This window comes from Thamnophis elegans, chromosome 5 (assembly GCF_009769535.1).
Source record: "Thamnophis elegans isolate rThaEle1 chromosome 5, rThaEle1.pri, whole genome shotgun sequence".
NCBI classification, from domain to species: Eukaryota; Metazoa; Chordata; class Lepidosauria; order Squamata; family Colubridae; genus Thamnophis; species Thamnophis elegans.
In genome coordinates, this window is record NC_045545.1 from 90,517,375 (window position 1) to 90,533,883 (window position 16,509).

The 16,509-nt window shown below is 44.3% G+C and overlaps 1 protein-coding gene across 1 annotated transcript in view; it reads right to left on the reverse strand.

The window, feature by feature from the left end:
- The window catches only part of CABLES2 (Cdk5 and Abl enzyme substrate 2), a 63,785-nt gene that overhangs the window by 14,242 nt on the left and 33,034 nt on the right, over positions 1-16,509 (reverse strand). The window contains exons 3-6 of the mRNA XM_032218550.1: positions 15,914-15,991; positions 12,384-12,492; positions 9,005-9,170; positions 1,004-1,107 (exon numbers count right to left, since the gene is read on the reverse strand). Of these exons, the coding sequence (XP_032074441.1) occupies positions 1,004-1,107; positions 9,005-9,170; positions 12,384-12,492; positions 15,914-15,991 (457 nt within the window). The remainder of the gene's footprint in view (positions 1-1,003; positions 1,108-9,004; positions 9,171-12,383; positions 12,493-15,913; positions 15,992-16,509) is intronic.

Genomic DNA, 16,509 nt, shown 5'->3' on the forward strand with positions numbered 1-16,509 from the left:
TCAGGAACAAAAGCTGAATTTGTGGAGGTTTTTTGTGCTTGCTTCTTCCTTGCTTCGTGGATTCATTTCCCTGTTCCTTTGCCTCACTGGACTTCTTGCAGCCAGAGGCTGCTCTGTGTGTGTGTGTGTGTGTGTGTACGGGTGTGCTTCTCTTACATTAAAAGGGCTCTCAGCTAGCTGTGTGGCCTTTCGTGCCTTGTCCCGGGTCATCACATTGACTGGAAAAGTTGTAAATGATGATCCTGGTTGCAAGCCAGGATTTTTTCAGTGCTGTTCGAATGGTCTTTAAAATGAATAGCTGTAAGTCAAGGACCACTTTTAAATGTTATTGTTAATATTAATTGGGTTTGTTTTTGGATACTCTATCTAATTTTCTTTTTAACTTTTGTAATATGTGTTCTTTTTTTAATGTTGTATGCCGCCCTGAGTCCTTTGGGAGAAGGGCGGCATATAAATCCAATAAACAAACAAACAAACAATTATAGCAGGGATGGCTAACCTTTTTGTTGTCACGTGCCCAAAGCCATGATGAAATGTGCAGGTGACATCCTCGTGCCCCCTGCCCCGTGTGCACCCCACCCCCGCGCATGCACGGGTGACCCCACACACTCCCTCCGCTCAAGCCTCCACATGTGCCACGCCCTCCCCACATGCAAGTGTGGACCCCCCACCATGGTGCATGCTTGGCAGCGACCCGAAAACCAGCTGGCTAGTGGGAGGCGTGCACATGCGCAGTGGAGCTGAGCTGGGGCGACCGCTCATGTGCCCGCAGAGAGGGCTCTGTGGGCCACCTGTGGCATGCGTGCCATAGATTCGCCATCACGGACCTATACATTGTGTAGAAAATAGTATAACCCTCATTGCTCTCCCATAGTAATTTATAACCAGTCCGGGGAATGAGGACTCAAGCTTCGCTGCATGCAGGTGAATAAGACACACAGGGAAATACATCACAAATACTTAACTACTGTACTTGTCAAGAATCTGCACGGAAACATCTTACCATGTATGATGCAAAGATGAGGACACGCTTGTGTTTCCCACATGGCCACTGCGGGTCATCCAGCAAATTAGGATTGTACTCTATCAACTCTCCCACTTCGTTTCCTAGAAGTAAAGAAGAAGTTGAAGACTAAAAGCTCACTAACGTAATTTAGGAAAAGCATCCCCTGAATCTTCCTGAAGGATCTTTGCTGTCAAGTCCAGATGAAGCTAAGTATTCTGACGTAAGCCTCCCAAGAGCATGCAACAGACTCCTTGTCCCGATAAAACCTCTTTTATTTAGGTGAAAGGGAATTCCTCTCCAGCAAAGTCCTGGCAAACAGTCTTTCATGGGATTTCTCAACAACAGATCTTCATCACACTTGGAGAGCTGCCAGGCCGATATCTCCCAAACTACAAGCTGTAGCAGCAATTACTTGGCAATTACTTGGCAAGAGGAACAGATCTTCCCCCTAATGAATTGAACTAATTGTCTCCTGCAAACTCCCCTCCCCTTTTGCTCCTCTTTATGGGAGGGGCCATTCACCTGTGCCTTTACTCCTGAGTAGACCCTTGTTTTTTAGCTGTTCCCTTCTCCTGGGAGCTCTGTGCATGCACACATTGGGAACAGGCTCCAGCTGTTCTTCTGCCTCCCTGATGTCTGACTTCGAAGGCAGCTAATAACTGTCAGACAGCTCTGGCCCTCTCTCTGCCTTCGACACAGAGCCCTCATCAGAGCTTTCCCCAGACTCCAGGACCGGCCCATCTTCCTCCCCAACTTCACTGTCTGAATCAGCCACCAGCTCCGCTGGCAGGCCACAACACTAAGAAAGGTTCAATCCTTAGATCCAGGGGTGGGTTCCTGATCCCGTTGCAACCAGTATGGTGCAACGAGGCCCGGTGTCCTCCACATAAACGCGCACAGCACACGCACACCTGCGTCCTTACCTCCTGCGACACTCCACCTCTGTGATGCTCTAGCTGCTCAGCGGAGCATCGCGCAGGTGCTGTACGCTCTGTGCACGGACGCCCCAAAGAGCTCAAATACAGGTAAGGATGGCGGGCGGGCAGGTGGGCCCTCAGGAGCACGGTACCAGAACGATACCCAGTGCTCCTGGCAGGCACCAGTACACCCGTACCAGGGCGTACCGGTCGTAACCCACCACTGCTTAGGTCACTCGTTTTGGAGGTCAGGAGGACACAACAGTTGTGCTCTGCTTACAACCAACAAGAAGACCATTTTCGGCTACATGTCCAAAGAAATGTGTTCCTGACTTGGACTACTGGTCATAAATGTTGTTTTGATTCACCTCAGAGGTGGGCTGCTGCCAGTTCGGACTGGTTCAGGCGAATTGGTAGTTCCGATCAGCAGCTGGGCCCGCCTACCCGCCCTGATGTCCCTATATAATCACCGAGTGTTTGAAGCTGTGCACATGCACATACTCACATTTTTGATTCTGGGCTGCGGTTACATTATGTGATGCTCACCTTTGGTTCACCTGCCTTCTTTCTTGGTTGGCAAGCCCATGCACCCCCACAGCTTAGAGTGTATCATAGCAGGAGGGAATGCAACCTCTCAATTGGTCACTGATTACCACGTCACAAGGTGTGTGTGTGTGTTTTTAAGATTTATGCATGGAACAGTGAAACATATTGCATTTGTTTTTACCAGGTAAAATAGACAAGAGATCTGATACTATTCCCTTGTAGCCCTAGTAAAATGAAAAAATTCTCCTCTCCTCCCTTTTTCTTCTTTTCCCTCCTTCCTTCCTTCTTTCTTTCCTTCTTTCTTCTTTTTCTCTCTCTCCCTCTCTCTTCCTTCCTCCTCCTTCCTTCTTTCTTTCCTTCCTTCTTCCTCCCTTTTTTCTTTTTTTCCTTCTTTCCTCTTCTTTCTCTTTCTTCTTTCTTTCTCTCTCTCCCTCTCTCTCTCTTCCTCCCTCCCTCCCTCTTTCTTCCTTCCTTCCTTCTTTCTCTTTCTTTCCTCTCCTCTCTCTTTCTCCCTCCCTCCCTCCTGGAGAGAATGAATCAGGCTCAACACAATCGGAAGAGAACATCAGGTCATCAGTGCCACTAAGCAGTGGCAGAGCAAAGAGTTAAATCTGGAAAAGAATGCTTTAAGCTGGCTTTACTTCCAGCCAATTTACCCAGGGGAGACAAGCAGCTTAGCATTGCAAAAGCTCAAAATCTTCAAAAACCCCAGAAAGTAACTAGAGATAGTAAAAAAAAAAAAAAAGGACACTGAGCTAAACAGGCTGCTAATTTGATTAAGCAAATGCATATTTATATATCTTTGACCTAATTTAGTCTAGTCTTAAAGTGCCAGATTAGAAACCAGGAGAACTGGGAGTTCTAGTCCCACTTTAGGCATGAAACCGAGCTGGGTGACTCTGTTCCAGTCACTTTTTCTCACCCCAACCCACCTCAGAGGGTTGTTGTCAGGGGGAAAATAGGAGGGTGAACAATAACTAGGTACCCTTCCTACTTTGTTTATTTTTATTTATGAAAATAAAAAGCCAGGGTAATATTCTCTCTCTCACACACACACAGGCACGGAGACAGAAAGAGACAGAGAGAGTGTGAGTCAGGGTAATATTTACACACCCAGACCCTCTCACATATCGTATTTTTGGAGTATAAGATGCCCCTCCCCCCCAAAAAAGAGAGTAAAAATCTGGGTGCATCGTACACACTGAATACAGCATTTTTGGCCTCCTGAAACCCCACCCCTTCACAAAAATGGACGTGCAGAGAGTCTAGGAGGCCTGCAAAGTGCACCGAGGGGGCTGGGGAGGGCAAAAAACGAGTGAAAAACGGGCCATTTTTTGCTCGTTTTTGCCTCCTGTCCCCCCCGCCAGCCTTCAAGGTGCACTTTGCAGGCCCCCCAAACTCTCAGCAAGCCCTGTTTTTCACCAATAATGAGGCGTGCAGAGGGTTTGGGAGGTGTTCAGAGTGCAAAAACGTTTTTTTTTTTTAAATTTACCTCTTCAAAATCTTGGTGTGTTTTATACTCCGAAAAATATGGTATATACATACATACATATACGTATGTATGAATAGATACACACACACATAAACACACCCACTTTCTCTCTCTCTCTCTCTCTCTCTCCCTCTCTCACACTCACTCACTCACTCACTCACACACACACACACACACACACACAAATAAACCACATTTTTTTTTTTAAAAAAACCAGATAATTCCCAAAGGTCTTTTTTGGGGGGGGGGGTAAGATACAATATTTAAGACTATCCTCATTTGGCTTTAATTTTTTTTTAAAAAACCTATGAAGGCCATGCAAATGTCTGGGAAAAGGCTGGGAAAGGATATACTGAATCCCTTCCAAATGTGCCCAAATCCTTCTCTCCAGGGACCCCTTCCTCTCTTCCTCCTCCAGAGACCACTGCAGAGAGAGCACAGATTCCTGCGTTTGTTTGTTTGTCACTCATCAAAAGCTATGGCCTGCAGATCTGATGGCCCCAGCGGTGTTGCCTCTCTTAGTGGGGTTCTACAGGGCCTCGAGCAGCAGGTGCCAGGCTCTGGCCTTCCATCTTGCTGCTTTTTGGAGGAGGCGCGCTGAGTCGCGACGGGGCAAAGGCAAATTTTTCTGAAGGTCTCACAGCGGTGGTTGAAGGGATTCGTCAAGTCACCTCGGCAAAGAAAGGCCCCGCCGTGTATTTCCAGCAGCGGCTCAGCGACAAAGCAGCATCGGGAGAGCAAAATGGGGATTCCTCTGACGAGCACTTAAGGCTCCCGGAGAGGCTCTCTTGATGGACCACCGACCCAGCAGAACCCAATGGGCTTTTGTGGGTGCAGTAATTTACTGACAGAATCTCGGGATGGGAGAAAATGGAAAATTAGAGACAGGCTTTATAAAGGTAATAGGGATGTGGTGGCTCAGTGGCTAAGACGCTGAGCTTGTCGATCAGAAAGGTCGGCAGTTCAGCAGTTCGAATCCTTAGCATCGCGTAACAGAGTAAGCTCCCATTACTTGTCCCAGCTGCTGCCAACCTAACAGTTCATAAGCACATAAAAATGCAAGTGGAAAAATAGGAACCATCTTTGGTGGGAAGGTAACAGCGTTCTGTGCACCTTTAGCATTTAGTCATGCGGCCACATGAACTTTGGCTCTTTGGCTTTGAAACGGAGATAAGCACTGTCCCCTAGAGTCAGGAACGACTAGCACATATGTACAAGGGGAACCTTTACCTTATATAACAGGTTGGCATCCTAAATAGATGCAATCTATCTTCCTGTATTGTGTTGTAAGCACAACCTGTTTATCTCATCATCTAAAAGGAGAACTGGCTTGTTTTCAAATTTAAAAGGTGGCACTCATTGAGCGAACACAGCTTGGTTTCCCAAAGCCAAAGCCAGTGGGATGAAGTATTCGCTAAAACATAGCGGAAAACTATTCAGAACTGCTATTTTAACGCGACTGGTACTTTGCCCAGATTTTTATAAGAATATATTTACGTTTTTGGCTTTTTAAGGCATTGCTTCGACTTTCAGGAAATGTCTCATTGGTATTTTTTGCATAACCATGCTTATGAGATATTAAAAAAAATATTTTCTATCTTTAGCTGGTTTGAGACCTCCGGACGCTGAATCCCAGCTAGGAGTACCCAGCCAATAATAAATTTGATTAAATTGCGGGATTTTAAAATAATATTTTGTAAACTCAATATGCCTTTTTAAAAAAAAAATATTTTGTTGAACTGTGGAAGTTTGCATCCAGATAGAGCCAACTTTCTGCAAGCTTGAGAGTACTTGTATTTGAGAGACCGCCTGTTGCCAATTACCTCCAATAGACCAATTAGATCTCCTCCGAATTCCATCCGCCGGCCAATGCCGACTGGCGACTACCCGGAGGAGGGCCTTCTCTGTGGCTGCTCCGACCCTCTGGAACGAGCTCCCCGTGGAGATTCGAACCCTCACCACCCTCCAGGCCTTCCGCAAAGCCCTTAAAACCTGGCTGTTCCGACAGGCCTGGGGCTAAAGAGCTGTTGCCCCCTGCCTCGAATGGTATGACTGCTGTGTGTTTTTTTAAATTATGTATTGTTATGTTCCGTCTTTTTATTTCTTGTCTGTACCCCCCTCCCCTGATTTGAATTGTGAGCCGCCCTGCGTCCCCTTGGGGAAAAGGGCGGCATATAAATGTAATCAAATCAAATCAAATCAATCAAGCCTCACAGCTTGCAAGATCTCATGCCAATTCTAAAGGTGAGATAGAAATATATTAAATAAACAACAGAAACTTATTTAGTTTCTTATTGAGTTTAGGAGCAGGAAAGCGTTTAAAATGGTTGTTGGTATCTGTTCTCCTATCCTTTCTGTCATTATTTAATTAAACACAGCATCAAATTTATATATGGACTGCTGGATACCCGTGCTCCTCTACGAAAGGATGTGATCGGGCTTGATAAATCAACACTTACAGCTTGAAAATTAATTAGTAGTTACGGCCTCTCCTCTCCCCTTCTCTCCCTCAGGTTTTCCCCACAGAGGCCTCTCCTATCTTATCCCCTTTTCTTCCTCAGGTAACTCCTTAGCATCAAAGCGTTTTTTCAGGTGGGAGGGAGAGTAGAATGTCTAAACTGCCAACCACAAGCTGGATACTTCATGCACTAGCCAAGCCCACACCCAAGCTGGATCAGAATTCTTTTAGGTTGGGGAGGGGGAGTAGAATGTCTAACTCCTTAGCATCAGAGAGTGTTAATAATAATATAAGAAATACTTATGATCTGATGGTCATTTTGAAAAATCCTTTCTTAGCGAAGGATTAGGTCCACAAACCATAGTGGAAATTAACTATGGCTTCACAGAATATGTCTATTTCCAAAGCTGAGCAGTTGCGGGAGAATTGGAATGGGATAACTGTGGCACCCTTTGCCACAGAAGACTAGCCTTGACCTTCCTCTGATAAATTGTCTGTTTCTTGGCTGTTCTTTGTTTCATATTTACAGGTTTTTACACCATAGATCAGTCTCAACCTTAGCAGCTTGAAGATGTATAGATTTCAACTCCCAAGATTCCTCCCCAGTCATGATGGCTGGGGAATCCTGGGAGTTGAAGTCCGCACATCTTCAAGTTGCCAAAGCTGAGAAACACTGCTACATATGGTTTTCAATTGAGGTGAACGGCAGCATGTAAGCAAGCTTGGATAAATGCATTTCCATTTTTCCTGTCTTTCTCTGTTTCTATATTCTTTGCAAAGTTGAAAAATTCCCAAACAGGAGGTTCAGAATTCAGAAGAAATGACTAGATAGATAGCCACTGATTTATATGTCTATTATCAAATGTGGAAAGCAACTGGTTAGTAGGAAATAATTGGATTACAAATTACAGTTGTGCTTTTTACACATTGATTGGAAGCATTCAGGCAAATTAGATAAGTAGATGGGTTGGAAAATTTGCTAGATAAGCAGAACACCTCATAAATTGGAGGTTGGGCTATTTCACTCAGCAGGGTAAAACCAGAGTTGCATATTGTGAGGCTACCGAGCCAGTGAGATCCTGAAGCTTTGGGAGCAGTTGCACAGCCCCTCCAAAACTTACAATAAAGGTGTAATTTTAATGTAAAATACGCATGTAGTAAATCCCTCTTCAGGTCAAGGGTGGCTCTCACTGACCTCCCAGACCCGTGCAATTTTCTTGGACAAAACAAGGAAATAATTTCAAATTTGTATCCTTCCCAGAGTTGGCATTTAGCCAGTTCTGACAGATTATGGAGAACCGGTTGCGGAAATTTTGAGTAGTTCGGAGAACTGGCAAATAGGCTGGCCGCGCCCCCGCTGCCTCCCAGTCAATCTTCTTTTGTTGCCCTCAACAGGAGAATGGATCTGGAAAGCAGGTTAGTGGGGTGGGGAGGGAACGGGGATTTTTCAGCAACATTCCCCTGCCACGCCCACAAAGCCACGCCCACAAAGCCACGCTCACAAAGCAACACCACAACCACAAAGCAACACCCACAGAATCGGTAGTACAAAAAATTGAATCCCATCACTTTGACCCTTCCAGATTGTTTTCGATGGGCCAGTTTACAAATTTCCTACTGGTTCACACCTGTATTAGTCAAACTCAACTGCTCAATTTCTGAGCCCAGAAAAGACAATTGGAGTGGCTCCTCTACTGAGGCTAAATGCTCTGGGAATAGTCATATTTGCTTTGAAACACAAAAGACTAAACTGATATTTAAAATACATGAAATAAATGTGAGCATTTATTTATTTCTTTATTCTTCCTTTATTACTTTATAAGCAACTCATGGCGGCAAATATACCCAATACTCCTTCCTCCTATTTTTGCTACCACAACATCAACCTGGAGAAGTGGGTTGGGCTGAGTGGGAGGGACTGGCCCAAAGTCAATCAACAGACTTTCACGCCCTAAGGCGGGACTAGAACTCACGGTCTCCTGGTGATTGGCCCAAAGTCACCCAGCAGGCTTTCGTATCTAAGGCGGGACTAGAACTCACTGTCTCCTTGTGATTGGCCCAAAGTCACCGATCTGGCTTTCAATCCTAAAGTGAGACTAGAACTCAACAGTTTCCTGATTTCTAGGCCAGCACCTTAACCACTAGGCCAAACTGCTTCTCCTTTACATTTGACCTCACTCTACCCATGTCTTGTAGTATCTCCCCTTGCACTCTATTCAAAGCAGCTGCTGGTTTAAAAAAAATTCATCCCAAGATTATGCTGAGTATATAGGACATCTATCCTTTGCTACCATGCCAAGTATTATGTACAAAAATGTTCTATTAATGCAATTTTTATAATTAACTCTCAGAGTACTAACAAGGACAAAGAAAAGCATCAAATCTGTGAAAAACGTAGTCTCCCAAATTGCTGTTTTAGAAAATGAAATACTATATTTTCACCCAGTTGGTCCATTAAATCTACAGCTGGCAATATTCCACCTGTCTTCTTAATTGCAATGCAACCACTGTTTGCTTTTATTTTTCTTATTTAAAATTTTAAAAAAAAATACAGAAAGGTAGCATATAATTCTTGAAGGACTTACCGAGATCTGCTGTAGAAGGGATGGTTTTGGCTGCTGACGTTTTGTACCTCGACCCTCCAGCTGTTCGGGGTGCAGATGCTCGACATACGGAAATGGCACTGATGCCATCACTTTTGTGGCCCATGAGAGCGTTGGTTGGATACAAGAATTTTGCATAGGACACCACCTGAAAGACAGTTCCACAGCCGTCAGCAACACACGGCCCATGATTTCGGCAACAATCTTTGGTCTCCGAGTAGTGTATTTTCTTGGAAAAGGAATTCCCTGGGAACAATCTGGCCAGTAGGAATTTCATTTCCCAACTTTGGTCGCCACGATATACTAAAAAAAAAAGATGCTGAGACTCTTTTAGAAAGGGTGCAGAGAAGAGCAAGAAAGATGATTGGGGGACTGGAGGCTAAAAGATACGAAGAGTGGTTGCAGGAATTGGGTATGTCTAGTTTGATGAAAAGAAGGTCTAGGGGCGACATGAGAGCAATGTGCCAATATTTAAGAGGCTGCCACAAAGAAGACGGGACCAACCTATTCTCCAAAGCACCTCAAGTTAAGGACAAGAAGCAGTGGATAGAAACTCATCAAGGAGAGAACTAATCTAGAACTAAGGAGAAATTGCTTGACAGTCAGAATATTTAATCAGTGGAATGGTTTGCCTCCAAGTTAGGGGTGCTACAACATTAGAGCTTTTTAAGAAGAGATTGGCAACCATTTGTTTGTAACAGTATAGGGCAGCGATAACGAACCTTTTTTGGCTCGGGTGCCATAAGTGGGGGGAGCGCAGGGGGGGTTGTGCGTGGGCATGCTGCACCATAATGCAACGCGTGACCCCCCCCAGCGCGCATGCGCACATGATAGGCGCTCCCCCCCATTTTTGCTTTTTTTTTCGCCCTATAAAGGCTCCGGAGGCTTTATAGGAGCCTGGGGAGGGTGAAAACAGCCTCCTCCACCCCCTCCAGAGGCTTCAGGGACCTTTAGGAGGCTTCCCTGAAGCCTCCGGAGGGCAAAACACTATTCTAGCAGCAAATCGGAAGTGACCTCTGGTTTGCTCGTAGGGTTGGTTTAAGCCCTCTGGAGGCTTCAGGGATCTTCAGGAGGCTTCCCTGAAGACTCCGGAGGGCTTAAAGCGACCCTGCATTGTTTTTAGTCCTCCCCCTGAAGGTCTCTGAAGCCTCCGGAGGGCTTAAACCAACCCTACGGAGCAAACCGGAAGTCTGTTCCGGAACTTCCGGTTTGCCCATAGGCCATTTTTTTTGCGCTCCAGAGGCTTCAGGGAAGCTCCTGAAGCCTCTGGAGGGTCTCGGGGGGGGGGGGCATGGGAGACTCTTTTTGCCCTCCCCAGGATCCTATAAAGCCTCTGGAGCCTGGGGAGGGGGGGAAAATGGCTTTAAAAAAGGCTGAACTGAGCTGGCCAGCGCACACATGCGCACTGGCCAGCTGACAGGGCAATGCCTCGCGTGCCCTGACAAATGGCTCAGCGTGACACCTGTGGCACGGGTGCCATAAGTTCACCATCCCGGGTTTTGGGTTTCCTGCTTGAGCAGGGGATTGGACTAGAAGACCTCCAAGGTCCCTTCCATCTTAGTTATTCTCTTATTCAACTTCAACTCCCCATTTGGAAGACACAAGTTCAGTTGTTGGAAGGCCATAACACAGCAGAATTTTGAGCTTGAAAAATTAATCAAATCTGGGAACCCAGAACTAACCAGTTTTAAGTTCAAGCGAGCCACCCGGAGGCAGTTTGCTAGCCATGTGGCGTTGTGCATGGAGCGAGCAAGCGCCTTCAACATTTAACAGAGGCAAGCATGGCATGCAAAGCACATAAGGAGAAGTTTCAAAGGAAAGGAGTTGAGAGCAAATTAATTACGGAATAGTTTCAGTACCTCTAAAAAAATATTTCTTCCCAATTGATGTCTATGGAGATTCTCAACCATCCAGGTCAAGGATGTCCCAAGGATGCTTTTTCAAAAGGCAACTGGACTTTCCTGATTTTTTTTTCCTTGAAATGTTTTGCTTCTCATCCAAGAAGCTTCTTCAGTTCTGACTAAAGAACTTCAAGGAAAAAAACCAACCAAAGTTCAGTTGCCTGTTGGAAATGTAACCAAAAAAAGGGCATATATTATCATATGTGGTGGAATTGTGTTAAAGCAAAAAAAGTTTTGGGCAAAAATACATAAGTGGTTAGAAAAGATGATAGGAAAACATGTTGATTTTAAACCTGAACTGTTTTTATTAGGTATAATATCAGAAAAAATTGATAAGCCAAGTATATTTTTAATACTGCATGTCTTAACAGCAGCGAGGATTACTGTATATACTCGAGTATAAGCCTAGTTTTTCAGCCCACTTTTTGGGCTGAAAAAAGCCGCCTCGGCTTATACTCGAGTCAGTGAAAAATTTGCCCGAAATGGAGGAGAAAAAGGGGCGTGGCCATGCCGCTGGGTGACACTCGTGAATGGCCCAGTGCCCCTGTGAGTTTCCCCTCCCTCTGTGTCAGTTTGCCGCGCAGCGCGCACCGCACCATCCCCCCTCCTCACGTTCTAATGTAATGCAGGGCTGTCTTACAATTCCCCTTCCTCCCCCTCCTGCCGCTCTGCAACGATGTCCCACCTCCTCCTTGTTATGGCAAGCAGCCACATAGCGATGTCCCACCTCCTCTGGTACAGTGATCCAATGATAGGAATCACTGTGCCGTGTGTCATAGGAGGCGGGACATCGCTCCCGCGGCTGCACGGGACATCATCATCACAGCGGGACATCAGCATCATGAGGTGAGTGAAGTATTTCATTGAATACACCGCTAGTTTACTGTTTTTCTTTGAAATAAATATTCAAAAACATTATTGGTATCTATTTTTATTTTTGAAATTTACCGGTAGCTGCTGCATTTCCCACCCTAGGCTTATACTCGAGTCAATAACTTTTCCAGTTTTTTGTGGTAAAATTAGGTGCCTCGGCTTATATTCGGGTCGGCCTATACTCGAGTATATACGGTATATTGGCGCAATATTGGAAAAACGAAGAAACACTGCGAGACGAAGAGATAATTAGGAAGATAGTAGTTTGCGCAGAAATGGGACAGACTTACGCTGAAGATTAAACAGAAAGAAGACACAGAATATTATCAAACATGGACTTTATTTTACCAGTGGTTGGGAAAGAGAGGTGGAGATTAAGAATGTAATCTGTATTTTTAAGTGAATTAAATAACCCAGACAACACGATGTTTATGAAGCAGTAACAAAATGTAAACAACAGAAAATCAATAAAACCTTTTAAAAAAAGGAAGGGAAAAGCAAGTTTGGGATATGGAAGCGCACACACACACCCTTGGAAACCTCCACATCACAACACAAATGACTTGTTCCGCTCTGTGGGGTCTTACCTTGCCGTCAGCTCCTAGTTCCACGCCTTCCATTCCTAACACCATCTCTGACGTGACTGAAATTCCACCCGATGGATGCCTCTGTTTCTGGCCCTCTATCCTCAGTTCGCTGTCCAGAAGGCAGAATAAGAGCAAAGCAGAAAATTCAAAAGTTGCTTTCTTCTCATCCCCAGCCCCCAAAACAGCTGGGTCAGCAAATAATAATAATAATAAAGCATCCGCACATGTTGAAAAATTAAAAGGGCGATTCCCTGGTTGGAAAGTGTTTGTTTTCAAAAGATTAGAGAAGAGAAGAGAAAGAAAAAAAATATAGCTCAGTAAATAGTCAAGAGGACTTAGTTGGAGTTCATCCTATTTTTAAAAGAGTTTCGTTCGCAAATGTATCCGCGGACAAGACTCAAAATGTTAAAAGTTATTCCCACGATTCGAGAGGACTGAAAACAGAACTCGGCCTTTGAACTCCATCCTGAGGCTGGAGGATATAATATAGGAAAAGACGTAAGCTCGAAAAGCTATAAAATACACAAAGAACCGATCCTGCCCTGGGAACCTCTTTTGCTAGAAATAACATCTGTGAACTTTACTTCGCACTCATCCCCCCTTCAAAACGACATAAAAGTAGGAAGTTTCCTGGCAATTGTTAACTCGTTTAAATTTATGCCCAGTGGGATATTATAAGTCACCCAGCGCTTAGAAAGAAAACATTCTGCCAGCTTTCTCTAGCCGGGCTGTCTTTCGGATGTGATGTGATTGTAACTCTTTAGGATTCCTTGCAAAACATGAGAAATGTTGGAAGGCCATAAATAACACATCAGGATTTCGAGCTTGAAAAATTAATCCAAAACTGGGGAGCCAGAACTGAACAAATATGAAAACTACTTTCTCATATCTTAAAGCAGTGATGGTTAACCTTTTTGGCAATGAGTGCCAAAACTGGAGCAAGCGCATGTACATGCATGCAGGTGCGCTTATGCACGCCGGAGCACCAGAACCCAGAAAAGAGCAGCTAGCCAGGGCGCAAGGGCGTGCCAAACAGCTGCTCTGCTGGGTTCTGTTACGTGCGTGCATACCAGCTGGTCTTTGTGCATGCACATGATGGAACTCAGGAGAGAGCAGTTGGCTGATGCAAATGCGCAGCTGGCCATTGCACATGCACACAGCGTAACCTGGAAGGGCAGCTGATGACGGTGCATGTGCCCAGAGAGAGGGCTTTGCGTGCCACCTCTGGCACATGTGCTATAGGTTTGCTATCACCGTCTTAAAGCATGTATACGGGTAGTCCTTGTTTTATGACCATCATTGGGACTGAAATTTTCAGTTGCTAAGCAATGTGATCCTTAAGAAAACCATTACATGACCCGACCTGATTTTATGACTTTTTTTTTTTTTTACTGTGGCTGTTAAGCGAATCACATAAGGGAGTTGCCTGGCTGTTAACTGAATCTGGAGACTTCACTTGTCAAAATCCAAATTGCAAGACCTTGGGACACTGTGACCATCATACATGTTAGCTGCCAAACCTCCAAATTCTGACCTGGTGACTTCGGGGGATGCTGTGATGGTCATAAGTGTGAGGAACAGTTATAAGTCACTGTTTTCAGGGCCATTATAACTTTGAGCCACTGTTAAACAAATGGTCATAAGTCGGGGATTCTCTCTATTTAGCTGCACGCAAGCCCATGGTATATTAGACAAGTTTGCAATTATATTATTCTACTGCAGAGGTCTTCAAACTTGGTAACTTTAAGACTTGTGGAGTTCAACTCCCAGAATTCTCCATGCTGCCTGGAGAATTCTGAGAGTTGAAATCTATAAGTCTTAAAAGTTGCCAAGTTTGGGGACCCCTGTTCTAACTGCCTTTCCCCAAGACTCTTAAATCAGTAGCTAAACTATTTGCGAGGTATTCAATCTACGTTTCCCATCCCCAAATAATTCATTTGTCTTTCATTAAAACGAAGCACTTTTGAATGTCTTCGCTATTTCCCATCAAGTTACAAAGAAGTTTCCCATACGTTATTTATAGCAGCGGTATCCGTATGGGGGACGGCTGTCATGAAAATATCCATTTCCTTCTTCATAGCACTAATCACAGGAACTTGTGTGGTGACATAAGTTGTTTTATTTTCATGGCGAGGCTAATTAAATGTGATATATACTTCCAGTAAGAACTCGTAGCATGTCGTGGGAGTTCCGAAGGAAAGGTGTTTAAACGGAACAGTCTGCTTATCAGCTCTGCTTTAATTAAGGTTTAATGAGTGATTCAATTCTGAAGTGCGCAGGGCCAGGGATATGACTTATGGGGTGCGATACTTTAGAATAGAATGACAGAGTTGGAAGGTACCTTGGAGGTCTTCTAGTCCAGCCCCCTGCTTAGGCAGGAAAACCTAGACCACTTCAGACAAATGGTTATCCAACATCTTCTTAAAAACTTCCAGTGTTGGGGCATTCACAACTTCTGGAGGCAAGTCGTTGCACTGATTAATTGTTCTCACTGTCAGGAAATTCCTCCTTAGTTCTAAGTTGCTTCTCTTCTTAATTTCTACCCAATGCTTCTTGTCCTGCCTTCACTGTTTTGAAAAATAGGATGACACCCCCCTGCCGCCTCTTTGTGGCAGCCCTTCAAATATTGGAAGACTGCTATTATGTCTCCCCTAGTCCTTCTTTTCATTAAACTAGACATACCCAGTTCCTGCAAACGTTCTTCCTATGTTTTAGTCTCCAGTCCCCTAATTCTCTTTGTTGCTCTTCTCTGCACTCTTTCTAGAGTCTCCACATCTTTTTTTTACATTGTGGCTACCAAAACTGGATGCAGTATTCCAAGTGTAGCCTTACCAAGTGTGGCCTCTTGATATGTTTCTAGACATCCATGGGAGAATGTTACCTGGGAGGAAATACACACACACACACACACACAAGTGTGTGTGTGTGTGTGTGTGTGTGTTCCAGCATAACTCTGGAATGCCTGGGCCGCTGAAAAGAAATGAATTATATCTATAGTGTTAAATCACAGTACTTTTGACAGTGATAGTGTGCATTTTGGATCCAAGTTTTTGTGTGTATGTGTGTGTGTTCCAGCATTACTTTGATATAATTCATTCCTTTTCCAGTCTAATATAGGATTCGGATAAATAAATATCTGGGCAATGCCGGGTTATCAGCTAGTCATCAATATTATACAATCTGAAGCAAAACCATATTATTGCAAGAGTGAGCAATATGATCTTATCCAAAAGAGTAAAAAAAGGAGGGGGGGGGAAAGGAATGACTTCAGATAAGCTTAGAAAAATGTATATGGAGATTCTCAGTAATTCAGGTCATGGTTGTCCCGAAGTTATTTTCTTAAAAGGCAACTGGACTGAAGAAGAGCAGAACTGAAGATGCTTCTTGGATGAGAAGCAAATGTCTTCAAGGAAAAACAAATCCAATTTGCCTTTTGAAAACAAAACACCTTTGGGATAAGCTTAGAAAGATCACCACTTCATAGCCCATCAGAGTTAAAGATACTCGTAAGAAAAATTGGAATTTCTCACCTGATCCTTAAGCTCTCTCCGTAAGGCAGGATCGAAAAAGCCACACAAAGGGTTCGTTTTGCGCAAATTAACACTATCCTGAAAAGAGAGGGAAAGAATATTGTGAATTATAGTAGCATTTTCATTTCTAGCGAGTTGGATCAATAGCCCTTATAATTCGGGTTTTTATTAAATAGCTTTCTGTGAGCAATTAGAAGCCCAGGTTTTTATTTTTTTTTTAAATGCAGCCATTTCATGCTTTCCCTAATTCAAGATTTAGAAAAATGACTTCTCCAGTTTCCAACAGAAGTCATCTGTAACCATCTCTGCTGTATGGTCTTCAGTGAGGAAGATTTATGCAATATTGGTGAAACATTTAGTTGGCAAGGTGGAGTCTCTAAATCCCATTCTCCAATTATAAGAGGATAACCCTAACCTTAGGCATGAAAGCCGGGAAGGTGATTTTGAGTCAATCACCAGGAGGCTGTGAGTTCTAGTCCTGCCTAAGGCATGAAAGCCGGCTGGGTGGCTTTGGTCCATTCACTCTCTCTCAGCACAGTTGACCACCTCACAGGATTGTTGTTGTGGAGAAAATAGGAGGAAGATGGTGGATATAT